General features: G+C 25.4%; 13 protein-coding genes across 13 annotated transcripts; 7 read left to right on the top strand and 6 right to left on the bottom strand.

The window, feature by feature from the left end:
- Positions 1-87: 87 nt before the first annotated feature.
- On the top strand, positions 88-2,061 carry DICPUDRAFT_148873 (uncharacterized protein; the record flags this gene model as incomplete). The annotated part of the gene is made up of 2 exons (XM_003284987.1): positions 88-933; positions 1,009-2,061. 2 exons carry the CDS (start codon positions 88-90, stop codon positions 2,059-2,061), a joined length of 1,899 nt encoding a protein of 632 aa, XP_003285035.1.
- A 367-nt stretch (positions 2,062-2,428) lies between these two features.
- DICPUDRAFT_148872 (uncharacterized protein) lies at positions 2,429-4,306 on the top strand (the record flags this gene model as incomplete). The annotated part of the gene is made up of 1 exon (XM_003284986.1): positions 2,429-4,306. The coding sequence occupies one exon, from the start codon at positions 2,429-2,431 to the stop codon at positions 4,304-4,306; it is 1,878 nt and encodes a 625-aa protein (XP_003285034.1).
- Positions 4,307-4,824: 518 nt separating this feature from the next.
- Positions 4,825-6,828, top strand: DICPUDRAFT_148871 (uncharacterized protein; the record flags this gene model as incomplete). The annotated part of the gene is made up of 2 exons (XM_003284985.1): positions 4,825-5,715; positions 5,782-6,828. The coding sequence occupies 2 exons, from the start codon at positions 4,825-4,827 to the stop codon at positions 6,826-6,828; spliced, it is 1,938 nt and encodes a 645-aa protein (XP_003285033.1).
- Positions 6,829-7,005: 177 nt separating this feature from the next.
- Positions 7,006-7,983, top strand: DICPUDRAFT_75974 (uncharacterized protein; the record flags this gene model as incomplete). Its single annotated transcript, XM_003284984.1, has 2 exons — positions 7,006-7,112; positions 7,191-7,983. The coding sequence occupies 2 exons, from the start codon at positions 7,006-7,008 to the stop codon at positions 7,981-7,983; spliced, it is 900 nt and encodes a 299-aa protein (XP_003285032.1).
- A 258-nt stretch (positions 7,984-8,241) lies between these two features.
- On the bottom strand, positions 8,242-9,361 carry DICPUDRAFT_75973 (uncharacterized protein; the record flags this gene model as incomplete). Its single annotated transcript, XM_003284960.1, has 4 exons — positions 8,242-8,554; positions 8,636-8,782; positions 8,902-9,108; positions 9,237-9,361. 4 exons carry the CDS (start codon positions 9,359-9,361, stop codon positions 8,242-8,244), a joined length of 792 nt encoding a protein of 263 aa, XP_003285008.1.
- Positions 9,362-10,127: 766 nt separating this feature from the next.
- DICPUDRAFT_148868 (uncharacterized protein) lies at positions 10,128-14,570 on the top strand (the record flags this gene model as incomplete). The annotated part of the gene is made up of 2 exons (XM_003284983.1): positions 10,128-11,742; positions 11,806-14,570. The coding sequence occupies 2 exons, from the start codon at positions 10,128-10,130 to the stop codon at positions 14,568-14,570; spliced, it is 4,380 nt and encodes a 1,459-aa protein (XP_003285031.1).
- Positions 14,571-14,699: 129 nt separating this feature from the next.
- Positions 14,700-15,773, bottom strand: DICPUDRAFT_93835 (uncharacterized protein). Its single transcript, XM_003284959.1, has 3 exons — positions 15,429-15,773; positions 15,162-15,351; positions 14,700-15,087 (listed from the first exon to the last, which is right to left on the bottom strand). Exons 1-3 carry the CDS (start codon positions 15,682-15,684, stop codon positions 14,772-14,774), a joined length of 762 nt encoding a protein of 253 aa, XP_003285007.1. The 5' UTR covers positions 15,685-15,773; the 3' UTR covers positions 14,700-14,771.
- A 1,499-nt stretch (positions 15,774-17,272) lies between these two features.
- On the top strand, positions 17,273-18,067 carry DICPUDRAFT_75970 (uncharacterized protein; the record flags this gene model as incomplete). Its single annotated transcript, XM_003284982.1, has 4 exons — positions 17,273-17,389; positions 17,452-17,482; positions 17,589-17,942; positions 18,021-18,067. 4 exons carry the CDS (start codon positions 17,273-17,275, stop codon positions 18,065-18,067), a joined length of 549 nt encoding a protein of 182 aa, XP_003285030.1.
- A 785-nt stretch (positions 18,068-18,852) lies between these two features.
- DICPUDRAFT_148864 (uncharacterized protein) lies at positions 18,853-20,313 on the bottom strand (the record flags this gene model as incomplete). The annotated part of the gene is made up of 2 exons (XM_003284958.1): positions 18,853-19,327; positions 20,300-20,313. 2 exons carry the CDS (start codon positions 20,311-20,313, stop codon positions 18,853-18,855), a joined length of 489 nt encoding a protein of 162 aa, XP_003285006.1.
- Positions 20,314-22,094: 1,781 nt separating this feature from the next.
- DICPUDRAFT_28619 (uncharacterized protein) lies at positions 22,095-22,691 on the top strand (the record flags this gene model as incomplete). The annotated part of the gene is made up of 1 exon (XM_003284981.1): positions 22,095-22,691. One exon carries the CDS (start codon positions 22,095-22,097, stop codon positions 22,689-22,691), a length of 597 nt encoding a protein of 198 aa, XP_003285029.1.
- Positions 22,692-23,178: 487 nt separating this feature from the next.
- Positions 23,179-24,021, bottom strand: DICPUDRAFT_28664 (uncharacterized protein; the record flags this gene model as incomplete). The annotated part of the gene is made up of 4 exons (XM_003284957.1): positions 23,179-23,226; positions 23,311-23,536; positions 23,617-23,881; positions 23,952-24,021. The coding sequence occupies 4 exons, from the start codon at positions 24,019-24,021 to the stop codon at positions 23,179-23,181; spliced, it is 609 nt and encodes a 202-aa protein (XP_003285005.1).
- A 185-nt stretch (positions 24,022-24,206) lies between these two features.
- Positions 24,207-25,367, bottom strand: DICPUDRAFT_96910 (uncharacterized protein; the record flags this gene model as incomplete). Its single annotated transcript, XM_003284956.1, has 2 exons — positions 24,207-24,646; positions 24,728-25,367. 2 exons carry the CDS (start codon positions 25,365-25,367, stop codon positions 24,207-24,209), a joined length of 1,080 nt encoding a protein of 359 aa, XP_003285004.1.
- Positions 25,368-26,444: 1,077 nt separating this feature from the next.
- On the bottom strand, positions 26,445-27,545 carry DICPUDRAFT_17903 (uncharacterized protein; the record flags this gene model as incomplete). Its single annotated transcript, XM_003284955.1, has 2 exons — positions 26,445-26,851; positions 26,936-27,545. Coding segments are annotated over 2 exons (1,017 nt in total), but the record flags the coding sequence as incomplete, so codon positions are not given.
- Positions 27,546-27,763: the final 218 nt, after the last annotated feature.

Below are 27,763 nucleotides of genomic sequence, written 5' to 3'. Positions count from 1 at the left end.
TATTATACAAAAAATAAAAATAAAAATAAAAATAGAAATAAAATAAAAAAATATTTATTCTTATTTTTAATTTTTCAAAAAATAAAAATGAGTTCAGAAATAGATAAAAATAACTATATAAAAAATGAAAGAAAACAAAATAGATACCCAGTTTACAACTCAATCGTCAAGTATTTTCAAGATGCCTACACAAAGACACCAAACAAAAAAGCTTTGAGAATCAGAAGAAATGGAATTTTAGATGAATGGACATATATCCAATATAAAGAAGATGTTTTTAAAGTTGCAAAGTCAATCTTGAAAATGGGTTTGGGACAAGGGAGCTCAGTTAATATCAACTGCTATAACAGTCCAGAATGGACAATTACATTTTTGGCATGTGTTCACATAAAAACCCCACCATGCGGTGTATATACCACTTTATCTCCATCACAATGCCAGTATCTATTCAACACCTCTTTGGCAGAAATGGTATTCGTAGAAGACGAAGAAAAGCTAAAGAAATATATTGAAATAAAGGACGACATTCCAAAATGTAAAGCAATTGTAATTATGGAGCCTTCTTCAGATGAAGTTGACTATTCAGCGCTACCTTTTAAAGTTTATAATTGGAAAGAGTTTTTGGAACTTGGTAGTGACATTCCAGATAGTGAAGTAAATGATATTTCTTCAACCATTTCAGATCAAGATATTGCCACCATTGTATTCTCCAGCGGAACAACATCAAATCCAAAAGCATGTTTATTAACTCACAGGAACTGTATATGTGCAGGCCTTTCAGAAATCAATACATTCTTCCCAGAGCCAAACACAGAAAATAAAACAAGTATAAGCTACCTATCTTTATCTCACATTGCCGACCTTCTATCATCTATTATACTCCCATTATTCATTAGTGCTCAGATTATATTTGGTGATAAAAATGCTTTAAAAGTAAGTTCCCAATCATATCATTTTATAAATTTATAAAAAATTATGTATAAACACTGATAATTTTCTTCAAAACAGGGTTCGTTGTTGGAAACAATTAAAGAAACTAGACCAACTTGTTTCTTTGGTGTACCAAGAATTTGGGAGAAAATGCAAGCTAAAATCCAATCTGAAATTAACCAATTAACAGGTTTTAAAAAATTTTTAATTGGACAAGCAATGAAGATTGGTCTATCCAATGGTGAAGCTATTAGAAGTGGGAACTTGTATCCATCATATACATATAGTTTAGTCAATAGATTAGTATTTAAGAAACTATTAAAAACCATTGGTTTAGATAACTGCACTCTTTATTTATCTGGTGCAGCACCCCTTTCAAAGAAAACAATCGATTTTTTCCAATCCATCGGTATTTGTATTGGAAATTGTTATGGTTTAACAGAAACTACTGGAGCAGTTACAACAGAATCTCCAGAGGGTAGATATGGAAGTATTGGGAAACTTATTGTTGAAGGTGAGGCTAAGGTTGCAAGCGATGGAGAACTTTTATTTAGAGGTGATTTTATATTTAAAGGTTATTTAGGCAATCAAGATGCAACCAATGAAGCAATTGACTCTGAAGGATGGTTCCATACTGGAGATATTGGTAGAATAGATAATGAAGGTTTCCTTTATGTCACCGATAGAAAAAAAGATATTATTATCACTGCTGGCGGTGAAAATATTGCACCATCATTGATTGAAGGTCATCTCAATTTAATACCAGGTGTTGACCAAGGTGTTGTCTATGGTGATAAACAAAAGTTCCTTGTGTGTCTAATTACAATAAATTTAGAATTTTTAAGATTTTTAAAGAGCAAGAACAGCTATCCATACAAGGTACCAGAATCTTTAGAAGAGGCTTCAACAGATTTAGATCTCAATAAATATATTCAAGAACAAATATCAGAAATTAATAAAGGTTTAGCTAGGGTACAAACAATCAAAAACTTCAAAATTTTACCAAATGGATTTAAAGAGGGTAGTGCAGATTCAGAACTAACCCCAACAAAGAAATTAAGAAGAAAAATAGTTTATAAAATCTATGACAATTATATAAAAGAACTTTATGGTGATTTTTATTTTGATTAATTTAAAAGCAATCTTAAATAAACTTTTTAATATTTTATTATCTATAATATTATTTTATATTCTATATTATTTGTTTGTTTTTTATAATTTTATTTTTAAAATTTTAAAATATTAATAAAAAAAAAAAATTAGAAAATGTGGTACTATATTTTTATCTGTTATCTACTTATCTATTAATCTGAATTTTTAAAATTTATAAAATAAAATTTTTATTAATAATTACACAAGTTATGATAAAATTTTATACTAATGTTTTTTTTAAATATTAAATTTCAATTATTTATCTTATTTTAGAAAATTTAAAAAAAAAAATTCAAACATTTTTTATATATATAATAATAAAATATATAATAATTTAAATATAACTATGGTATTTGAAACTGAAAACTATCATTCTAATAAAATTAATGCTATTAATAAGGTACCAAAATTTGATATCTTAACAGAGTATCTTAATTTTGCAGTTAAAACTTCACCAAATGCTTCAGCTTTAAAAACAAGAAGAAATGGTGAATTGGAAGAATGGACATATAAAGAATATAAAGAAAATATTTACAGGGTCGCAAAGTCATTGTTAAAAATGCAATTAACACAATATTCATCAGTTAATATAAACAGCTATAATAATCCTGAATGGTTCTTTATATTTTTTGGATGCATTTTTTCAAAGTACTTACCCACTGGTATTTATTGCACATCATCACCCTCCCAATGCCAAACAAGCTTTAATGAATCCAATTCTGAAATTGTTTTTGTTGAAGATGAAGATAGATTAAATAACTATATAGAAATTAAAGACGACATACCAAAATGTAAAGCTATAATTTTAATGGAATCTTTGGGGGGTGAAAAAAAAAATTATTCAGAACTTCCTTTTAAAGTATACCATTGGTCCGAGTTTTTAGAAATTGGAAATGATATTAATGATACAGAAATTGATGAAATTTCGGCTTCAATTAAAAATGAGGATTTGGCTTCTTTTATTTTCACCAGTGGGACCACATCAAAACCCAAGTTATGTATGATTTCACATAAAAACTATGTTTCTATTGGTTATTATGGTATTCAATTATTCGTTGGAAATGCAGATTATGGGGAATATGTATTTATTTCATATTTACCTTTAAGTCATATTGCAGATCAAATAACAACACTTGTTATTGCATTAATGTCACAATCATGTGTTATCTTTGGTGATAGAAATGCATTAAAAGGTACTCTTATAAACACCTTAAAAGAATTTAAACCATCAGTTATTTGTGGAGTACCTCGTATTTTTGAAAAAATACAAACTTCAATTGAAAATGAAATTAAGAAAGCTTCTGGGTTAAAAAAATTTATTATAAATTGGGCAATGAATGTAGGTTTACATTACAAAAAATCCTCATCTCAATATAAACTTGCTGAAAAATTGGTTTTCAAAAATATATATGAAAAAATTGGTTTTAATAATATAAAAATTGTTGCAACAGGTAGTGCCCCATTATCTAAAAATACCAACAACTTTTTTAAATCTATTGGTATCTCAATAGGGAATACATATGGTTTATCCGAAACCACTGGATGCTCAGTAATTGAATCACCAGAATTTAGATTAGGAAGTTGTGGAAAAGTAAATAATGGTGAAATTAAAATTGCAAATGATGGTGAAGTTTTATTAAAAGGTGATTTTATATTCAAAGGATACTACAATAACCAACAAGCAACTGATGAAGTAATTGATTCTGAAGGGTGGTTACACACTGGTGATGTAGGTACATTGGATAAAGATGGTTATCTTTTTATTACAGATAGAAAGAAAGAAATTATTATAACATCAGGTGGTGAAAATATTGCACCAACAATGATTGAAAAAAAAATAGGAAGTATACCTGGTGTTGAATATGCTGTTATTTATGGTGATAAACAAAAGTTCCTTGTTGCTATTATAACACTAAATTTAGATATTTTAAAATCTATGAAATTACAAAACCTTATAAAATTTAATGTACCCAACACATTAACTGAAGCATCCAATGATGAAAACATACAAAACTACATCAAGGAACAAATGGATCTAGTTAATAAGGATTTAGCAAGAGTACAAACAATAAAAAGATTTAAAATACTACCATGTGAATTTGTTGAAATAGGTCAAGAATCCGAACTAACACCAACAAAAAAACTAAAAAGAAAATATATTTATCAAAAATATTTTGAAGTTTTTAAATCATTATATAATGATATATGGATAAATAATAATTAATCCTTTTAAAAAAAAAATTATTATACACCTATAGCTATTCCCAATACATATTGGTATTTATTTGTGCAAATTAATAAATAAATCATAAACTATGTTATCTCCTCAATTACTTTGTTTTTATTATAATATTTGGTACCCCCATTACAAATTATTTTTTCATTACAGATAATTTACTTTAAATTAAATACACACAACAATTTTACCAAAAATTTTTTTATAGATTTTAAGAGATAGTTTTTAATTATTAATTACACCTATGGTGTTATTTATAAATATAGAAATTTTATGATAAATGAGGAAAATGTTGATATTGATTATGTAAATATACATGTAAAAAAAAAAAAAAAAAGATTCAAAAAAAAAAAAAAGGTTCAAAAAATAAATAAAAATAAAAATAAAAATAAAAATATAAATAAAAAAAAAAAAAAAAACTAAAAGACTTTTATTTTTATTTATTTATTTATATATTATAATTCTTCAATATTATTATTTATAATTATAGTTAAAAATAAAAAATAATGGATTTTAAGACAATTAGAGAAAAAAATAAAGGTAAAATTGAATATGTTAATGGAGAAAAAATTTTTACTTCCAACACACATATGCATCTTGATATACCCAATTACGGAAATTCTTGTGAGTATATTAACCGAAATGCCCAAATAAGACCAGATGATATTTTTTTAAGTATTAAAAGAGATGGAGAGTATAAAACTTGGAGCTTTAGTGAATTTAAAACTGATGTTTATAAATGTGCCAAATCTCTTCTTACATTGGGACTAACCAGTGGATGTGGTGTTAATATAAACAGTTACAATAATCCAGAGTGGGTAATTTCTTACTATGGCGCTGCTATTGCTAGATTTGTTCCTAGTGGTATCTACACAACCTCGTCCTCATCCCAATGCGAGTATTTTTTAAGATCCTCCAAAGGTGAAATTGTATTTGTTGAAGATGAAGAAAGATTAAAGAGATACCTTGAAATTAAAGACCAAATACCTTATTGTAAAACAATAGTACTAATGGAATCTATTTATGACAGTGACGAAATTTATTCAAGTTCCCCCTTCAAAGTTTATAAATGGAATGATTTCTTAGAGCTTGGTACTGATATTAGTGATGAAACTATTGATAATATATGCTCCACAATTAAACCTGATGATACCTTAACTTTGATTTTTACTAGTGGTACAACTTCTTTGCCTAAAGCTTGTATGATTTCACACAAAAATATAGTTTCTTTATCTATAAGATGTATCAATGTTGTCCTTGTTCCTGGAGAGATATTAAATCAAGGTAATGTTGTTAGTTATCTACCATTAAGTCATATTGCTGAACAAATGTTCTCTTTAATTTCCTGTAATATTTATGGTATTAAAGTAACTTTTGGTGATAGAAATGCTTTAAAGGTAAGAAAAAAAACATTAATAATTAGTATATATTATATTTTATTAATATATCTAATATTTTTATAGGGATCGTTAATAAATACCTTGTTGGATGTAAGACCAGATTACTTTTTGGGTGTACCTAGAGTATTTGAAAAAATGCAAGCTAAAATTCAATCAGAAATAACCCAAATAACTGGTGCTAAAAGATATTTAATCGACTGGGCCATGAGAGTAGGTTTGGATAACGCTAAAAGAATGGAAAAAGGTGAGAAAACAACCCTATCATTCCAAATTGCTAATGCTTTGGTATACAAAAAGATTTTAAAGAGTATCGGTTTAGAAAATGTTAAAAGAAGTATTTCGGGTGCTGCACCAATTTCCAACAATACCTTGGAGTTCTTTGCAAGCCTTAACAATAGAGTTTATAATTGCTATGGCTTATCTGAAACCACTGGACCATGTGTTATGGGAATACCAATTCCTAAATTATCAAGTTGTGGTAGAGTTATTGATGGTCAATCTAAGATTGCTCAAGATGGTGAAATATTATTAAGAGGTGATTTTATATTCAAAGGCTATTTAAATAATCAAGAAGCAACCAATGAGGTAATAGATTCGGAAGGATGGTTCCACACCGGTGATATCGGTGAAATGGATGATGAAGGTTTCCTCATCATTACTGACAGAAAAAAAGAAATTATTATTACTGCTGGTGGTGAAAATATTTCACCATCATTGATTGAGGGTAGTCTCCGTTTGATACCGGGTGTTGAACAAGGTGTTGTTATTGGTGATAAACAAAAGTTCCTTGTTTGTTTGATTACAGTTAATCTAGATTTCTTGAGATTCTTAAAAGGCAAGAAAAGCTATCCATACAAGGTACCAGAATCTTTAGAAGAAGCCTCAAAAGATGAAGACCTTAATAAATATATTGAAGAAAACATTAAAGTTATTAACAAAGGTTTGGCACAAGTACAAACAATTAAAAGATTCAAAATTTTACCAAACGAATTTATGGACGAAGGTGAAAAATCTGAATTGACATCAACAAAGAAATTAAAAAGAAAAATTATTTATGAAAAATACCATAGCTATATTAAGGAGCTATATGGTGATTTATATTTTGAATAAAATGAAACTAAGTTAGTTTCATATAAAATCATAAAAAATTAAAAAAAAGAAAATGGGAAAAAAAAATAAAAAAAATAAATTACAAAAAAAAAAAAAAAAAAAATAAAAAAAAAATATTATTTAAATTAATTTTTTTAATATTTTTATTTATTTATATTATAAATACTCTATATCCATATGTCAGATAATAACAGCAATAATACTAATACTCCTGTTGAAAAGACAGAATTCAAACCCAAAGAACTTACCCCTGAAGAAAAAGAAATACAAGAAAAATGGATAAAGTAACCACAATGTGGCAAATAAAAATAATTTTTAAATAATAAAATATTAATTTTTATATTTATTGCTATTTTATTTAGCATTCAAAATGAATTAAAAACAAGCTTAATAGAAATCGATCAAATAGATTTTAGTATACCCGGTGTCGGTGATGGCGATAATCAAAACCACAAGAAAGAATTAAAGTATATTGGTGGTGTAGATATCAGTTTTGTTAAAGATAATCAAGAGGATGCCTGTGCCGCACTTATAGTATTGGAGTACCCATCATTAAAAATTGTCTATAAAGATATAGAATTTGTTAAATTAAATCTACCATATATACCAGGTTTTTTAGCATTTCGTGAAGTACCACATCTAATCAAATTGATTGAAAGGTTAAAAGAATCAAAAGATAATTGTCATTTAGTTCCACAAGTTTTAATGATAGACGGTAATGGTATTTTGCATCCACGTGGTTTTGGTTTAGCATCTCATTTAGGTTTATTGGCTGATATACCGACTATTGGTGTTGGTAAAACTTTTTTCCATGTAGATAACCTAAACACCAAAGATATTAAACAAAAAGTTGAAAATGAAAGATTATCATATTTAGAACAACAAAAACAAAAAGGAAATAATAATAACAAAAACGATGATATGGATATTTGTGTAAAGCTAGAGGGTGAAAGTGGTCGTGTATGGGGTGCCGCTATTTTATCAAATAAATCCTGCAAGAATCCAGTGTATGTTTCTCAAGGTCACAGATTATCATTAGATACAACTTTAAAATTAGTCAAATTAACAACCACCTATAGAGTACCAGAATCAATTAGACAAGCAGATTTATTATCTCGTGATTTTATAAGATTAAATTATAAAGAGAATAAATAAATAAATAAAATAAATAAATAAATAAAAAAATAATGTTTTAAAAAATTTTATTTTATCTACAATCTATTATTACTTTTTTGTTTATTTGTTTTGTTGTTGTTTTTTTTGTTGTTGTTGTTATTGTGGTTTTTGATGATGATGAATTTTGTTGTTGATTTTGTTGATGTATTTTATGTTTTAAAAAAAAAAACTATTATATCATGATTATTTATTATATGTGTGTGATTTTAAATATAATTTATATTTTATTTTGGTGGTTTATACTTGGCTAAAATTTTTAACGGCAGCTTCACCACTATTCCAATTATAAGTTTCTAATTCGATTGGACCTGAAATATCAATACCTTGTTCACCAGCAACAGCAATTTGAATTTTCTTTGATGATCTAGCATCTCTGTAAAAAAGTACTCTTAAACAATCTTCAATTAATTTCTTTGCTTGTTCTAAATTCATATTTGGATTATCATCTCTTGCTTTTCTTAATAATGGTAAAGCAATGTGTGAACCATAGCCACAAGTAACAATATCTTCTTTAAAGCAGGTACCAACTAAATCAACTTTACCTAAGAAACTATATGATTGTTAATAAAAATAAAAAGATATATTAATATTTGAGCATAATTCAGCTGATAGGATTATTATTTTTAAATACCTTTTACCACCTTGATAACCAATAACAACACAAGTATTCCAAAGTGGGTTACCTTTATTTCTTTGATTATATAAAATACGAGCTAAATAATTCCAAATTTCTTCTGGGCTTAATCTTGAACCATCATCCATACAATGATCGTCAGTACTGTATTTTGAAATTATAATTTTTTTATTTTTTTTTATTGATGATAATGAATAAAAAAGTTAATATCGATTATTTAAATAGATTTTTTAATAGGTATAGATAAATATATGATACTTTACACTAATTCATTAAGAGTGGTTGTGATTGATTGGAAATCACTATATTCGCCACTGGCACCAATAATGGTGTTGCCACCAAACTTGGTCATTCTTTGAATTGAATTGAATCTAGCAAGTGAGCCATATGATAATAACATATCACTACCCATAACAACACCTTTATCATATTTAATTGCAATAATAGATGTACCTGTTACAATTGGGTCTCTAAAAATTAAAAAAAAAAAAAATATTAATATTATGTTTACCTTGCACATACTTTATTTTTGTCAAATGATTTATTTAATATTTTTATTATGGTATGTATGTGTATAAAAATGTGATGATCGTCTTACAATGTGTTTTTTTTGCCACCATGGCTTGGTGTATATTGTTGTTGTGGTTGTAATTGTTGTTGTGATTGTTTACCAAAATAGTCAACTTGACCAAAAACTGGAAAGTTAATATGTTCGAATGACATTATTTAAATTATATGTATACAATTAAGTAAGGATTAATTTAAGAAAGAAATAAATTATAAAATAAAAATAAAAAAAATTGAAAAAAAAAAAAAAAATTTAATTTTTATGTTCACCAAAAAAAATTAAAAAAAAATTAAAAAAAAAATTAAAAAAAAATTAAAAAATAAAAAAATTAATTTATTAAAATTTTTTTTATTTTTTATTTTTTTTAATAATTAAATAATGATGATCACATTTGGTTGTGAAAAATAAAAATAAAGTTTATAAATAACATTTAGTATTAAATAAATTATGAACCATTATATTTTTTTTATATTATATAAGGATATTATATATATATTTTAAAAGAAAAAAAAAAAAAATTAAGCACCATTTAAAATAAAAATATCAATTTTTATAATAATATGAAACACGGATCAAAAAACCTATATATTCTGATGTTTTGTTATATTGTTAGAAAATAATAATAAATTACCAAATTTAAAAAAAAAATTATAAATATGAAAAAATAAAAATATAAAAAAAATAAAAATAAAATTTTAAAAAAAAAAAAAAAAAAAAAAAGTTTTGTGCTTTTTCTTTCCATAAAATATATTTTTTCATTAATTTTTTTATTTTTTTAAAAAACTGGTTATAAAAATTTGCATAAATAATAATATCCATATATCTAATAGCATTATTTGATTGTTGTTGTTATAGTTTTTTTTTTTTTATAAAATTTAAACTAACCGTTTTTAATTTTATTAAATAACGAAAAAAAATAAAATGACGACAACAATAAATAATAATAATCACAATGAAAATAATACTTCTACAGCATTAGCAACAGCATCAACAGTCGATACTACTTTAGTTCCTAAATTGGTTATAGACGATTTGGATAATATATTATTACCGATTGGTGGTGGGAGTAGAGTTAAATACACATGTTTAGATGTATCAAAGAGATATTTAGCCTTGGGTGCGACTACAGGTAGTCTATACTTTTTTGAAAGAAAATCAGCATCTTCAATTTTTACAAATAAGAAACAGATATTGGAGCATTTTCAAAATCATCAACATGCATTCAAGGTGTTTACCAACGATAATATATCATTCACCCAAATTTTATCATTAAATGATATCAGAGATCAAATATCGATTATTAAAATCAATCCAATAAATGATAATTTGGTGGCAGTTGCAACATTAAGAACATTGTATATTATAGAGTCAAATATATCTAAAAGTAGAGAGAAAGAAAAGATTTTAGCAAAAATGACTGATCATCCAAAAGATTCTGAAATCACATCTATTATATGGAGTCGTTGTGGTAACTATTTATTCAGCGGTGATGACTCGGGAAACATTTTTTGTTGCTCGGTCGTAAAGGCTAGAAAGGCATTCTTTTTCAGTGGTGAATTGGTATATAAATGTGATAGCAAAATTGTACAATTAGATATCATCCCAACTATATCCATCAGTAATGGTAACAGTCAACCACACTCAACATTAGATAGTCAGTTAAACCAACACAACCAACCATCCAATCAAAATATAGTTATAACAACACCTTTACCAACTCCTGTTCACGTGCAATCTATAAATGTTAGTATTCTATCAAGTACTCTAACAAAGTCAATGGTTTTAAACTATCAAATTCTTACATCAACAAACTCTGGTAAATTGCAATCAACAACGCAAATAGGTAAAAAATTACGTGAAAATACTAAACAAGGTGCATGTTTTCATCCATTTTACAAGGGCTCTGTGTATACTTCAAGACCAGGAAAGAGATTATGGTTAGCCGACCCAATTGATGGAAAAGTTTTATCAACTATGAATTTCACCCCTTCCGAAGATGGAGTAATAGTTAAACCCAAACCATTGATAACTTCAGCAAACGCCGATGCTGACCACTATCTTCAAGGTAAATTTCCAATGATATTTTCAAAACTATTACCATTTGGTAACTACTTGGTCTCTTATGATGACTACTCATTGCTTTTAATCGATGTAAACGAAGTTGAAGTATTGGAATGGAAATTGGACCAAAGCCACATTCACGATTTAGTAGTTTATCAAGATTCCATATATGTACTTCATGGCCAACAAAGATCAATATCCAGAATTTTTACATCAATTCCAATTATAATTTTACCTCCAGACGAACAAAAAGAAGAAGAGAATGAATCAAATTTAGAAAACCAAAATGAAAATAATGAAGAGAATAAACCAATTATTGAACAACCTCAAATTATAGCAGAACCAGCTCCAGAAATAGAAAAAGTATTGGTTGAGGAAAATAATATTATTATTGAATCGCCATCATCATCAGCATCAACATCATTAAACAATAGTATTGAGCCAGAGTTTTTAAAGAAAGATGAAGAAGCAAATTGTAAATATTAATAATAATTTATTTTAATGTATTTTATCATGTTATTAATACCTTTTTATATAGTAATGGTTAAAAATAATAGTTTATCAAATTTAAGTGAAAGTTTAAGTGAAAATGATATAACATTAACAGATTCCCTTTCAAATAGCACAGAAGAGACAATTAATCATAATCCAGTTCCTCAACAAACTATATTAAAATTTTCAAATGACTCAGATATTAAAAAAAATGAACAACCATTATCTGCACCTATACAAATAACTAGCACAAATACTACTGTAGTAGAGTCATCTTTATCAACTTCACCAACATCAACCATTGAAGAACAACCACAGGTTAAAAAAACTCAAAAGGAATCTATTTTTTCAGATATTCCATTATCATCAGAACCATTAATTTCTAAAGAGCCAACTTTGAGTGTACCTAGAAAAGTTATAAAGAAAAAAATTAAAGTTCAACCTCCAGCTTCGTCTACTGCACCATCTCAACCACCAGCAACTACTGTAAATAAACCATCAGCAACAAATGAAAATTCAACAGCAACAACAAATGAAGAAGGTACAACTAAAAGAACTGTTATTATTAAAAAGAAAATTGTAAAGAAAGCTCCATCAAGTGTTGTTAGCTCACCACCAATTGGTACAACTCCAGTATCACCAGTTAATACCAGTGAACCTGTTGTTACAATACCACAACCCACACCAGTAGTAGCCATACAGCCAGATGCAAATATAGATCAACAAGCAGTAATAACCTCAACAACAGCAAATCTTAACGCAACCACACAAAATTTTGTTCAACAGGGCAAAGAAGGAATTTTCAAAACTTTAAATTCTGCAACATCATCATTATTAGAGATTAAACAATTTGCATTAAATAAAACCAACGATATAACACATAAATTTGCTGGAGCAATAGGTACAACAACATCAACAGGTATAAATAATACTAATGGTTTAGTAGCTACAAATATAACACCAGTAGAGGATTCAGCTTCACCACCTCCAGCTATTAATATTCATCCACTAGAAGCATTAGATAATTTAACAAAGAAAACCTATGAATCACTATTATCATTCAAAGAAAATAAAAACAAAGAGTCATTTGAAGTCATTCTATCTATTTGGGCTCATTTATTCAACTCTATTGAAGATGTACCAGCTAACGAAATGATTAAAGAAATTGTTACAAGTTGTTTTATTATGGGTATCAATTTGAATCAATGTAAAGAGACAGAGTCATCAAAACACCAGCTTTGCAAATGTTGGGATGAATCTATTGCTAAAGAGTTTATTAAATCATACTTTAACTTTTTACACACCAACAAAATTTATATCAACACCAACGAAAAACAATGGGATAGCTGTATAGAAACTCTTTTAGAACTCGAGTCCTTCACCAAGCAAGAGTCAAAGATCATTTCAACTATTTATCAATTTTTAGACACAAATGACTCTTCCACATGTCTCAGTCTACTTGATAGTCATTTAAATGACTATGGTTTACTATTTAGATTTATTGACCCATTATTACAAATGTCACCAAAAGAAGCATCTATATTCTTTGCAAAACAATATCCAGTTATCTTACCAAGAAATATTTTCCAATTTATTAATAACAATCAACAACAACAAGATACCAACTCCACAACAGCATTAACCAATATAATTAAATTCGAATATTTAAATCAACTAATGAATAGTAAACCAGAATGTAAATTAAATTCAAATTTATTAATTGAATGGTTTGACTGTACTTTACAACATGATAAACCAGATAGTAATCAATTATTCCTCAGTCTAGATAATGGTGAACGTATGGTACCAAGATTGGGGTCATTTAAAGTTGAGTGGAAGTCATCAAGCGCAATTTTACTTCAAATTATAGAGAACACAATTAGCCCCAGTGGCCAATACAATGGTGATATTAAATACTTTGAAGAGCAATGCAAGAAAGAAGGTTTTTTCCAAGGTTTATACCACATATATTCATATTATAACAAGATATATTCACTTAAATCAGTATTATACAACGAAGAACTCTTGATAGAATACTCGAAGAAATTAGTAGAGTTGACAGTATATTGCGATAACAAACAGGGCTTTCTTCAATTGTTCGAAACCAATACAAATATTGAAATTTGGTCGTTTACTCTAGAAACTATGAAGTCTTTACGTAATTTTGTCGATAAAGAATTTGAATACTATGACGAATCAAATAAAATCGTTTTGGACATCTCTGAATCATTTATCATCGAACTAATGGGTAAAGCTATAGGTCCACTCGAAACCATAGAGCTAATTTGTAAATATAATAATAATGAAATGTTTGAAAAGAATAAAATTTCAACTGGTATCCTAAGTGACTGGATTAATTTTGGTAAATGGTCGTTATACAATCGTTCGAAACTTTCATATGACATTTTATCAAATTTAGATAGTCATTTATGGTTAAAAAAACCTTTAACTTTATCCCCCCAAATCCTATCAATTTTAACAAAAGAAATAAATTTAAACCAAGATAATAATAATAATAACCAACATAACAATAATAATAGTTTAAAAAACTTAAAGAACAACATTGGTCAATTCGATTTTAGCCTCCCACAATTTTTTGAAGATAACTCAAGAAGACATTGGGGTGTTGAAACAGAATTACAAACCGGAATTTGTCAAATATGCACATTACCTTTAGCAGAAAATCCAGAATCAAGTTTTTTAGGTTCAACTCCTGCTACTATTATAGTTTTTCCAAATTGTGGTCATTCCTATCATCATTGTTGTATAGAAGAACAAACCTGTATGTTATGTTTCTCAAAAAATAAATAAAAAAACCAATTATTTAATTTAAGAAATATTTTTGACATAAGGCTTTTTATCTTTTTTTTTTTATTATAATTGAAAAAATTATTATTTTTGTTTAATCAATAAAAAAAAAAACTAAGTTTATGATTTTTTAAAATAAATTAGAATTATTTTTTATTAATCTATTATTTGAAATAATTATGATTAGATTTATAAACATTATAATTAATGTTCAACTGCAACATAGTCAACAGTGATATCATATATAATATTATTAACCCATGTAACAAATTTGATATCAAAGCCGGTTGCTGTAACATTGGCAACATCGACACGATATCTTAATTGATTATTATCAGTTGTACCATCAACATGGGTGGTTCCGAGAGCAACCTTTGGTACTTTGCCAAATGGTCTATCAAAATCAACATGACGAACAGCTTCACGAACTCCATTACCAGTATTAAGAGTTCTATCACCAATTGAAACGTGACCAATTTGTACAAAGTTACTTACTGCTGGTTTGATATAAAGTTCCCAACTATTTTAAAAAAAACAATAAATTAATACAAGTCATTTTAAAATTTAATATAGATTTGTTTTTTAATAATTTACCGAAGTGAAATGTGGGCATTCCATGTGACTGGGGTGATACAAATAGATCTAGCACGAATTGGTTGAGGGAAAACATGAGTTACTACTGTGTTTCTATCAGTATTTCCTTTGAAAACTTGACCATTGTTATAATTTTGCCATGTAACATTGTCATATGAGTATGTGATTTTATATGAAGTGACCCATTGATCTAAATAAAAATAATTTAAACATTTAAAATTAATAAAATTTTACCTTTTAAAAATTATAAAAAAACTGTATTCATACCAAAATCACCACGACCTTGAGTTGAAATAGCAACAAAATCGCTTACCACTAAACTTCCTGCAACGATGAATTGTTTATCATCATTGATTGATGCAGACCAAGATTCTGATCCATCAAATCTACCTGTTTCTTTTGAGTTGGTAAAATTTAAAAGAGAGTTTTTTACACCATGATCAGCATTATGATCAGTTGAACTACGCATATTTAATAAAGCATTGAATAAACATGCAACACTACCGGCTGGGATTGTGGACATTTGAATTTTGTTGATTTGAGGAATATGAAATTTTAGAAAGCTAAGAAATTAAAAATAAAGATAGTATTTATTTATTTATAAGAATGAATAAACAAATAAATGATTTTAAAAATATTATATTTAAAAAAAAAATTTTGATTTAAATATTTTTTTTTTCAATATAAAAATTAATTTTATTCTTTAAAAAAAACATTAATAAAATTTCATAATATGTAAGTTGTAGATATGCAAAAAAAGAAATCACTTCCATATTATAAAGGTGGTTAATATGTAAAAAAAAAAAAAATTTGAAAAGTTTAACCACCAAATTTTTTTTTAAATTGTTGCCCAAGGCTGTAAAATTAATCTTTTTTTGGGGGATAAAAGAGGTTTTTAATTTTTATTATTAAATTTTCTTCAATTATTGTAATTATTATTATTTTCTTTCGACATTAAAAACAAAAAAAAAAAAAAAAATTCTAAAAAGGTTTGTTTGTAAATTACTTTCATAAAATAATTTTTTTGCACACAAAAAAATATTGAAAGGTTTGAAATAATCCCCTATTTTTTTTAGATTTTTTTTTTTTGAATTGTCTTTGGCTGCCAAATTAAATTTTTTTTTGGGGTGAAAAGAAGTTAGCACATAAAAATTAACAAAAATTTTTATTATTTTTATTATTTTTAATTTATTAAAATCATTATTATTATTATTATTGTTTTTATTGATTTTTTAAATTTATTAAAAATAGAACCACCAATTTTCTAACCAATTAATTTCTTGGATATTCTATTATACAATCAAAACTGATATAAACTTTAAAAATTGTTAATAAAGTCAATTAACAATTTAATATTACAAAAAAAAAAACAATAATCAAACCATCTTGATTTAAGGAAATCGTTTGTTATTATTATTATTTTGTCGAATGCTTCTCTTTAATTTTTATAATGAATCCCATTTGATTTCAAATGATATTTTTTTTTTTTTTTTTTTTTTGTAATATTAAATTGTTTTTTTGGAGGATTAAAAGAAGTTTTAAACTTGGTTTACAGTGCCACCTTTGAGCTTTATAAAGAGAAATCTGTATGCATTAAAATTTATAGTAACTCAATCTATAATAACAGCAGAAACACACATCACAATATTTCTTTTAGTATTTAAAATTTTAATTTTCTATTATCATTTTTCACATTTTTGAAATAACAAAATTTGAACAGTTTTAAAATATATATTTTGTTAAAATAATCAAATTGTATATCTGCAGTTTATTTAATTTTTGAAAATTTTTTTGTTATTAATAAAAAATGATTAACATTAAAACACCAAAACACCCCGCTTATTATAATCACCTTTTTTTTAAAAAAAAACTAAAATTTTTAAAATACCTCAATTATTATGCAACACCATTTTTTTTTAAAAACAAAAACATTTTTTTTTTTTTTTGTGTGTAAACTTAAGTATTAATTTTTGTGATTAATATTAATTTTTTTTTTAGAAAAAATTTTGGTGGTTAATTTTAAAAAAATTTATTAAACATTAAAAAATTTTTTTATTTTTAAATTTTTTTTTATATATTAAATTCAATATATTAATTATCTATTTTTATTTATGTCTACAGAATCTAAAATCAGCAATCTTTTTGACAAACATGATGTTAAGTTTTTAATGGTTGGCCCTAAAGGCGCTGGTAAAACTACCATTTTACAACAACTCAAATTAGGTGAAGTAAGAATATTTAAAAAAAAATTAAAATATTATTTTTACTGATAATCTTTTGTAATTTTTAGATTGTTACCAAAACTCCAATTATCGAAACTGGTAAATTAATAATTTAAACAGCAAGAAATTTAAATTTTAATAAATTTAATTCATCCAAAATTCATTCCGTATTAATATAAATTTTAATTTTTTTAAATAATTTTAGTCCAATCCAAAAACATTAACTTTATCGTTTGTGATATTGATGATGATTATTATAAAATTAGATCATCATTGGGACAATATTTCCTAAAACCATCACCAAAAATTCAAGCCTTCATCATTGTTGCCGATTCAAGCGATATAGGAACACTTCAAGAAAATCGTGATGAATTCCACAAAATTCTCGATGAAAATGATATAGGTGATGTTCCTATTTTAGTTTTATGTAACAAACAAGATCTTCCTAATGCAAAACACACTTCTGTGGTAAATGATACACTTCATATCAACTCAATCTATAATAGAAAATGGCACACCGAACAAACCTGTGCCACCTCGGGTGAAGGTCTTTATGAAGGTAAATTTTAATAATATATTAAAAATTATAAAATTTAATTCATTTTTATTAACCAACATTTTTTCTCTAAATAATTAGGTTTTAAATGGCTAAGTGAATTTTTATATGGACCTAAGTTTGATTAGTTTTATTCCATGGAAAATCATGTTGAAATGGTTCTTTTTATTGATTAATTTCAAAAATTTAATAAAAATTTATAAATTTTTTTTAATTAAAATGGATTTATCAAAACAAAAATAGTTATAACTTTTTTCTTTTTTTATTTTGTTTTGTTTTATATTTATCATTATATTTGTGCCTTGTTGCCCATTTCCAGACTTTGTAATTATTTGTATTATAGGTTCTGTTGCTGGTAAACCAGGTTCATCAGTTGTGGCAGGTAAATATATTTTAATGGTTGTTTTATATGCCAGTCACATAATGATATCCCATTAATATTAAACAGAGCTAAATCACCATCATCAACAAATTAAAAGCAAAAAAAAACTAAAAAAAAAAAATTAAATATAACTGATCAATAATTTATGTATATAATAAAAATTAAAATAACCAAATAATAATAGTGACAAATTATTATATATTGAAAACATATAATAGAAATTTTATTAAATTAAATTATTAATTTATTATAAAAATTACAATTTTATCAAACTTTTATTTTACCACCCAAGATAATAGCCAATATTAAAAAAGTGTAGGAAAGGAAATATATTTTGCATACTCTCCAGTTTAACATAAAAACATCACCTTTTTTAGCACCAAGATATAAATTATACATTTTTTTATATATTATCAACATTAATAAATAATAGATATTATTTAAATAAAATGATAAAAATATAACCCAAATGCAATACCTAAAAAAAAAAATATTAGACAATATAAAAAAATTGTTAAATTAAATTTTAAATTACATTATAAATAAAGAATAGAAATAATATAAAGAAAATTTTTTTCCTAATAAGATTGCTATTGTATAAATTCTTGCTTTTTTATCATCATCATGATCTCTGTGGTAATTTCCTTGAATAACCTGTAGCATACTAAACATAATCAAAAAACTAAAGAGAGTAATTGGATGACCAATATCGAAAATAACAATTTCTTGACATTGTGAAAAGTAAAAGAAATAGAGAGTGCTAACATGGAAACCTAAGAAAATGAATTGACCACATGCAACGTATTTGGCTGGAGTATAAAGAATACTTCCAATAAACTGGATAATGGTAAAATACAAAACTACTTTGAAAATATCAAAATGGTATTTCGTATAAACTGGAATTAAAATGAAGCAAATTGAAATTGTTGAAAACCATATGTATCTTTTTAACACTTTTATTGAAGTTAACCCAAAAAGAGTTTTGTCTACTGTTACAGCAGTATCACTTCATATAAAAAGTCAATCAAAGAGTTAATTAAATAAGCAATGTTATGATTAAAAAAAGTTATCCCAAAGCATAATAAACTTAAAAAATAATCAACTTTACCGGTTTGTTCTACAGATACTGCTAAAGCTATAAAATAAAAAAAGCAACAATGGACCGATATATATATCCTTGAACACTCTAAATAATTTATTATTAATTTTAGCATGTTTTTAAATATAATTAATATTTAATTAATGAATAAAAAAAAATTATAAATAAAAAAAAAAATTGTAATTGTGTATAAAAAAAATAAAAACAAAAAAAAAAAAAAAAAAAAAGATCTTTAATTTATTATGAAAATTATAATGAAAGATTAAAATATTAAGGTTACACAAAATCTAATAATATTAAATTTGTTTTTCGTTTTTTTATTACATAAAAATATATTGAAACCAAAAGAAATACTTTCCTTTTTTCTAAATTTCAATGCGAGAATATATTATATAAACTCTAAAAGAACACTTAGACTAAAACCATAAAAGAAATACTTTCCTTTTTTCTAAATTTTATAAACATAATAACTAATAAAAAATTTTAAAACCCAAAATCTTTATTCTTAAATTTTGCAACATAGAAATAATAGAAAAATAATAAAAAAATAAAAAAAACTTTTTTCTAACAGATTTAATAATTATATTTATTTATATTACTTTGAAAATTATTATTTAAATTACAAAGTTAATATGTAACAATCTCTGTACTTATATTTGTAAATAAGGTATGTATTACTGACCTTAAAATATTATAAGAAAAACTAAAACACATCGGATCTCAAATAAAATCAAAAAAAAATTTCTAAAAAAAAATAAAAATAAAAAAAAAATAAAAAAAAAAACGGAAATTTTGTGAATTTTTTTAAGATATTTTCTTATTTTTTATCCCCTTGCTTCCAGATATATCCCCAATTAACACAAGTTATAAATATTATACAGTTTTAGATACATGTTATTTTAATTCATATATATTATGTACAATAGAAAATCCAAATGAAAGTTGTGATTCACAATTACAAGTCTCTCCTTCAGATGGTGTATCTTTTTCACAACTAGATGCTAACTAAACCTCATCGATATTCAGTGTTTTTATATCTGCTAGTGTTGGTGTGCAAACATTTAATATAAACTCAAAATTAGATTTAAAAGTCGAATGTTACAGTAAGTTAAGTTGTATATGCATAAGTATCAAAGAATTAATAAATAAAACTTATATTTTTTATTTTAAAATCTCTAGATATAGATCTAAATATAATTAGTTTTAAATTAATTGAAGAGTTAAGTATAACTAATAGGTTTTGGCCAAGGTGTTGTTTTTGTACTGACATCTAATCGTTCACTTGCAAATGCCTATCCATATTCTTTAAACTAGGGATGGTTAAACAATTGATAATTGGATAAGACCAATCTATGGAAATAGCTCAACAACCACCTATTATTATCCAATTGGTCCATATGATACATCTGCTTCAACATATGAATATCAATTTTTATTTCAAAATGGTTTAACAAAGCAGTCCAGAGTTACTTCAAGATCTAATAAACAATGTATGACAGATAATTTTTAATTTTATTCAAAAAATTAAACCAAATTTTACTAACTTATTTTAAATATTAGTTGTTTTTGGAACACCTCAAATCCCATCTTCAGTATCAGTAAATTCCTATTCACATAATTTACCAATAGTAAATGTAGGTTTTCAAAATACTGTTAAATATCCACTATCCCCTATTAAATTTTCAAGTTTTGGTTTCACAATATCGAAATCTTTTCCATTTGGGTTTGTTTCTGGTTCCAATTTAGAAACTACTGCAACATACACATGTACAATACAGCTTCCAATAAGTTTCGGCTATCCTAATGGTATTATTTTATCAGTTTATGGTTTTATTAATAATAATGGAATGTTCAGTGGCTTCACAACTGACTACTTATTAGATAAAGGCTATGACAGCTTTATTGAAACTTCATTTACCTCTAATGAACCAAACATCAATGATCACTTTAGAATAACCGAAAAAGGAGGTGACTTATGGCTATTTGGTAGCGCTTTTGGTGAAGATTCAACTGCTTATTTTAAATTTAGTGATGGTACTTTTAAAAGTATCGAGAACATATTCAACATCAATATTAATTAATTCCAAAAGTAAAAGCTACTATATACCCCTATCAAGTTTATATTAAAACAATATCGTTACAATCAAACTCAATTACCATTGTTCCAACTATATTTGACTATTATATCAACAACGAAAACCCAACAGGCTCAACAGATACTCCAATACCAACCAATAAACCTCAACAATGCCAAGGTACACCAGTATGTGGAGGTCCAGAGAATGGCAAATGTATTGAAAATCAAGGTTGTCTATGCTATTCACCATGGGTTGGTGTTGACTGTTTATCACAAATTGTCATTGTAGACCCACCAAAAGCAAATGAAACTTCACCATCAACTGATATTAATTTACCAAGTATTGACGATAATAAAGTTATATTCCGTTCATTAATATCGATTGTAGCAATCAGAGAAATTAATGTTTTTGGTGAAGTAGTTTACACTAAATCTTTTGAAAAATGGGTTGTCTATCAATATGATCCCTCAACATTTATATATAATACAAATTTAGAAATTAAAAATAATGGAAAAATAATCAATACAACAGTATCTGTAACATTAAAATGGTTTATAAATGAAACTATAATTACATTTGCAGATGAACAACTATTTATGAACCCATCAACAATGAAATATACTATAGAAATAGGTCAATATCCATTTAATAGCCCATTAAACCAACTAGAACTAGTAATGTCAGCTTTTGCTCAGTCCAATACAACTGATAATATTTGCTCAGCAAGGGAATTTGGTGAAACTACATCAGGGGATAATTCTAACTATCTAAAAATTCAAGTGGATAATCATTCATTGTATGGTAGATTTATTAAAAGAGGTATCATAGATTCTAGGGTTAGATCAATCTCAAATATATTATTAGACAAAGATATGAAACCAATAAGTGAAACCAAAACATTACAATCATATATTTGTATTCAAATTCAAAACTTTAAAGAATCAGCAATCATCGATCCAGATTTTTCCATTCTCATTAATTCAAATAAAGCATCATCAAAAATCAATTCTATCTGTCCAAACAATTCAAAACTCAGTGGTGCCAAAATTGCTGGTATTGCTGTAGGTTGTACTGCTTTTGTAGCCGTTGTTGTAATTTCAATATCATATCACATCATACAGAAAAAGAAAAAAGAAAAATTCCTCAATAATGTAAATCAAAAAATGAAAGAAATGAATAATGATAAACTTTAAATTTAAATAAGCAATAAAAAAAAATTATAATGTTTATTAGTAATACAATATTTCTATTTTTAATTTTCACCTTTGGGATATCATAACCATATTTTATTTTTATTTCCACCTTTGGGATATCATAACCATATCTATGATTATTATTTGTTACTCGATTCATTTAACTTTTTTTTGATACTACTTTCTTTATTTACAAACTTTTAATATAATTACAAACCCTGCTGGAGTCTATAACTTAAAGCAGATAATAGGAATTAATAAAATTGAGAAAAAGAATAAAAACAGATTATTAAAGTTCTTTTATTTATTTTAAATACATAAAGTTTATTTATTTACAAAAACTTATTATATATAATTTAATCTATATAATATTTTTAAAATTATTCCTAAGATGCATTTGTTAAATTTAATTCAAATTTCGTTTTGATATTGATTTTGGCTTGATTTCGATTTCGATTTTGATTTTGATTAAAATATATAAAATAAATTAATCACTTGAGATTTTATATGAAACCATACTTTCAACTTTGTGAATCTAAATTTAATTAAATTATTAATTTATGAATATATGTACACACACATATTGAATATAAAAATTAATAAAAAAATAAAAACTTACAGAGGTTGTAAATGATCTGAGTTTAACATGTTGTGAATTTGTGATTAATCTTGGATCTGATACTTCCCATTCTTGTGGTACATGTAAATCTTTTTTAGTATAAACCAATAAATCAAATGTGCATGCATTTGGTAATAATGGTAAAAAGGTTACACTTGCTGTAATTTGTCTTATAATTGCTTGAATTTCGCTCATAATTTCTTTTTCTGGTTTTTTTCTTGGTGCTCTAATATTAACAAAATTGAAAATTAAAATAATTAATTAACTATTATATATTGACATTATTATTACTATATATATAATTACTCTCCATCCTTTGGTAAATCGGTAACAACATCGAATACCCATCTTTCTAAAACTTCTTTTGTGACTATATCTGTGATTACCAAAACTAATTTTTGAATATCACCTGATAATAACCACTCTGATAATTGTTTTAATACATTTTCAATATAATTTTTTAATGTTTCATCTGTAGTAACTAGAATTGGTAATCCATATTTTGCAATTCTAGTGAATGATTCTGGTGGGTATAATCCTCTTTGAAATAAAATTGTATTTATACTGTATGCTGCACATAAAAATAAAAATTAATAACAAACATCTCTTTTTATAATTTATTTTTAAATCTAATTAATTACCAAAAAACTCTGTTACGATATCTGTTGACCCTTTTAATGTAATATTTGATTTATTTGCTACAGCTTGCATTTATAAATAATAGTTTTGAAATATATTTAAATTATATGTTTTAAAAAATGAAAAAATAAAAAATAAAAAAAATAAAAAAATTAATTTAAATTTTTTTAAAAAAAAAAAATTTTTAAAGAGGGAAAAAAAATTTTAAATAGATGGGAAACTAATTTGCAATAATGTTGATTTAATTTTTATTTAATTTATTTATTAACATTCAACTGAATACTAATATCTGTAACCAAACTATCTAATGTTTGTGTTGCTGATTCTGATTCTGATTTTGGTTTTTTTTCATTTTTTAAAAAAAATTCAAAATCTTTTAATTGGGAAACAAAACCAAAATTTGGATTAATAAAAGATCTTTTTGATTTTACATATACAAATGCATTTTGATACGACATTTGATTTTCTTTGATCAAGTATGCTATTACTGCGGAAGCACTTCTTGAAATACCCATTGCGCAATGAACTAGTACTCTACCACCATCTTGTTTAGCTAAATTAATAAAATTTATAATTGGTACAAAATGTTGATGAATATCTGCTCTTGGTGTATCATCTAAATCTGCTCTATAGTATTTATAAATATGAGGATAAGAGTCCTCTAATTCTGATGCCATATTTACAATATGTGTAATTTCTATAATATTGATAAAAAATTGTTTATTAATATTCAATCCTAATTTATTAATTTATTGTTACTGTTTATTAATAAACTTACTTAAATTTTTAATTTGCTTTCTAATTTCAGCATTTGATTGGCCACCTAAATATAAAAAGTTTTCTATAATTTCAGAAGCATACATTGGCTCGGCTATTACAACATCGGATGGATTACAGACGAATGGATAGTTGGATTCGAATGAAACAATACCATTTTGGAACACAGTGACTTTTGACTTTTTTCTTTGGGTCAAAAAGTATTGTAATACTACATCTTCCCAATCAGATAATTTAAAACTAACCTCATATGAAGTTTTTTTGCCATTAATTTCTTCTTCTTTTTTATTGACGAAATCGTTTGTATAATCTTTGAATTCTCTGTCACTGTATACCACAACTTTTTGAAATAAAACATTCCATAGTTTAACTTTAGGTATTGATGCAATATATGTGGCAATATCAAAATTTTTAATCCATATATTGCCCTCTTTATCCTTTTCGCTAATTCCAAATGGTGATGGTGGAGGAACATTAACTGCTGTTCTGATATGTAATTTATCGTAATCCTCTTTTGATCTAACATCAATTATTATTTTAGATCTCCTTGTATCTTGCAACAAATTGAATATATATGTTGAATTATTTAAATATTGAATAGATGGCTCATCATCTTTAATATTTTTTTCAATTATAACCATTTTATTTATTATTATATTTATTATTATATTATTTATCTATTTTATTATCTTTATTTTTATTTATTTTTATCTTTATTTTATTTTTTAATTTTAAATAAATAGTTTTTTTTTTGTTTTGTTTTTTGTTTAGAAAAAAAAAAAAAATTTCAACAAATTTAAAAAAAAGTGGAAAATTCTTTGAATATACCCTTAAAAAAATTTTAAAAAAAAACAAAAAAAAAAAAAAATTAAAATTAAACAAATTCAAAATAAATTATAATAAAATTAAACTAAGTTTAGTAACTATTAATTTCAAATAAAACAATTGGTTTCATCATCACAAACTACTGAACCAATTCAACCACATATCCAAGAAATATTTAATGATGGCTTCTCAATCTTTGAATACAATCAATATACATACACAAACCACATATTTTTCTTTTGCAAACATTACACAAACACAAAACAATCTTTATTAATATAATTATTTTTTTACAATGATGATTGAGGTATTTTTGGTGAAGTATTGTTATTGGGTTGTTTTTCTGAAAGTGATTGTTGCTCTGACATTTTAAAAATTGAATCCTCAATAATTGGTGAATTAGAGATAATATCAACAGTTTTTACTTTTGCTCCTGGTAATAATTGGGATTTTGTTAATAGTGATTGAGTTGTTGGCAAGAATTGAGGATTTTCTTGTTTTAATTGGTCCGGTTTTGATTGAGATTGATCTAACTGTATTGTTTGTGATGACTGATTTGGCAACTGGTTTTTGACAACTGCTGTTGCTGCAGTTGGTGCATCTTTTAAAATGATTGGCTCTAAATTTGAGATTTCTCTATTTGGTAAAATGGGTAATCCAAATGATACTAGTGGTGAATCCTCTATATCATTTTGTGACTTCATTTCAATATCACTGTCATTATTATTTTCATTTATAATACTATCTGGCTCTAGTTTGTTTGAGTTGGTTTGTGAACCCTTCGTTTTGTCATGTGGCTTTATTTTGATATCATTTTTGGATGCTACTGTGCTTTCTGACACCAATTTATTATTGTTCATTGGAATAACACTACCGGTATTCTCTTCCTTTATACTATTAAGTTTTAATCTCTTCATTTCATCATTTTGTTGCTCATGTTCCCTTTCTCTTTCTTTAATTAAAAATGCATCATATTCCTTTAGTTGAGTAATAAAACCATGATTTGGATTTACAAAAGTACGTTTTGATTTTACAAATTTATAAGCATCATTGAAAGATAAATGATCCTCTTTCATCAAGTATGCTAAAACCACGGTTGTACTTCTTGAAATACCCATTGCACAATGAACCAATACTCTGCCACCTTCTCTTTTTGCTGCATTTATAAAATCAATAACTGGTTGAAAGTGTCGATAAATGTTTGCCTTTGGTCTATCATCTAAATCTGCCCTATAGTACTTGTATGTATGTGGATAAACATCGTCAAGCTCTGATGCCATATTAACTATATGTGTAATTTCTAAAAATGAGTAAAGATGAACATTAGTATAAACGATATTTTATAAAATAGTAATTTGTGAGGTAATCGTTATATTAAACTTACTTAAATTCTGTAATTGTTCTTTTGTGGCTGCATTTTCAGTGCCACCCAAATATAAAAAGTTTATGATAATTTCTGATGGATAGAGCGAACCTGTTACTTTTATAGTGGAAGAATTACACATAAATGGATAATTGGAATGGAACGTGTTGAAACCATCTTGGAATACCATAATTTTAGTTTTCTTTCTTTTTGACAAAAAGTATTTAAGCAAAACATGATCCCAATCTTCTCTTTTTAAATCCACAATACCAGTATAATTAAACTCGTCCAAATGCTCCAACTCGTCGATACTATATAGAAATGGCTTATCACTATAAACTACAACTCTATTAAATATTAAATTCCAATGTTTTGCTGTTGCATTTGAGCCAATATATTTATTAATATTAAATGATTTGATGGTAGAATTTGTATTTGAATCTGGTGAAGGTGGAGGTGGTAAACTAATTGCTGTTCTAATATGCGAAACATCATATTTCTCCTTTGATCTTAAATCCACTATTAATTTTGATCCTGATATATCTTGCAATAAATTATATACATCTGATGAATTGATATGATATAGAATTGATTGTTCTTCAACTTTTAAATTTGTATCTATTACAACCATTTTATATCTGTGTGTATATGTGTGTGTGTATAATGTATATAATATGAGTTTTATTTCATAGTATTGTTACAATAATAATATAAATTATTCACTTGTTAAAAATAATAAAATAAAAAATTAAAAAAAATAAAAAATTTAAATAAAAAATTTAAAAAAAAAATTAAATATTTAAATAAAATTTAAAAAAAAAAAAAAAAACAGCATTCTGATAACAAATA

Source organism: Dictyostelium purpureum (assembly GCF_000190715.1).
Source record: "Dictyostelium purpureum unplaced genomic scaffold DICPUscaffold_36, whole genome shotgun sequence".
Lineage (NCBI taxonomy): Eukaryota > Evosea > Eumycetozoa > Dictyosteliales > Dictyosteliaceae > Dictyostelium > Dictyostelium purpureum.
The sequence above is the reverse complement of the archived record's forward strand: the minus strand, read 5'-3'. Positions and strand labels throughout refer to the sequence as shown.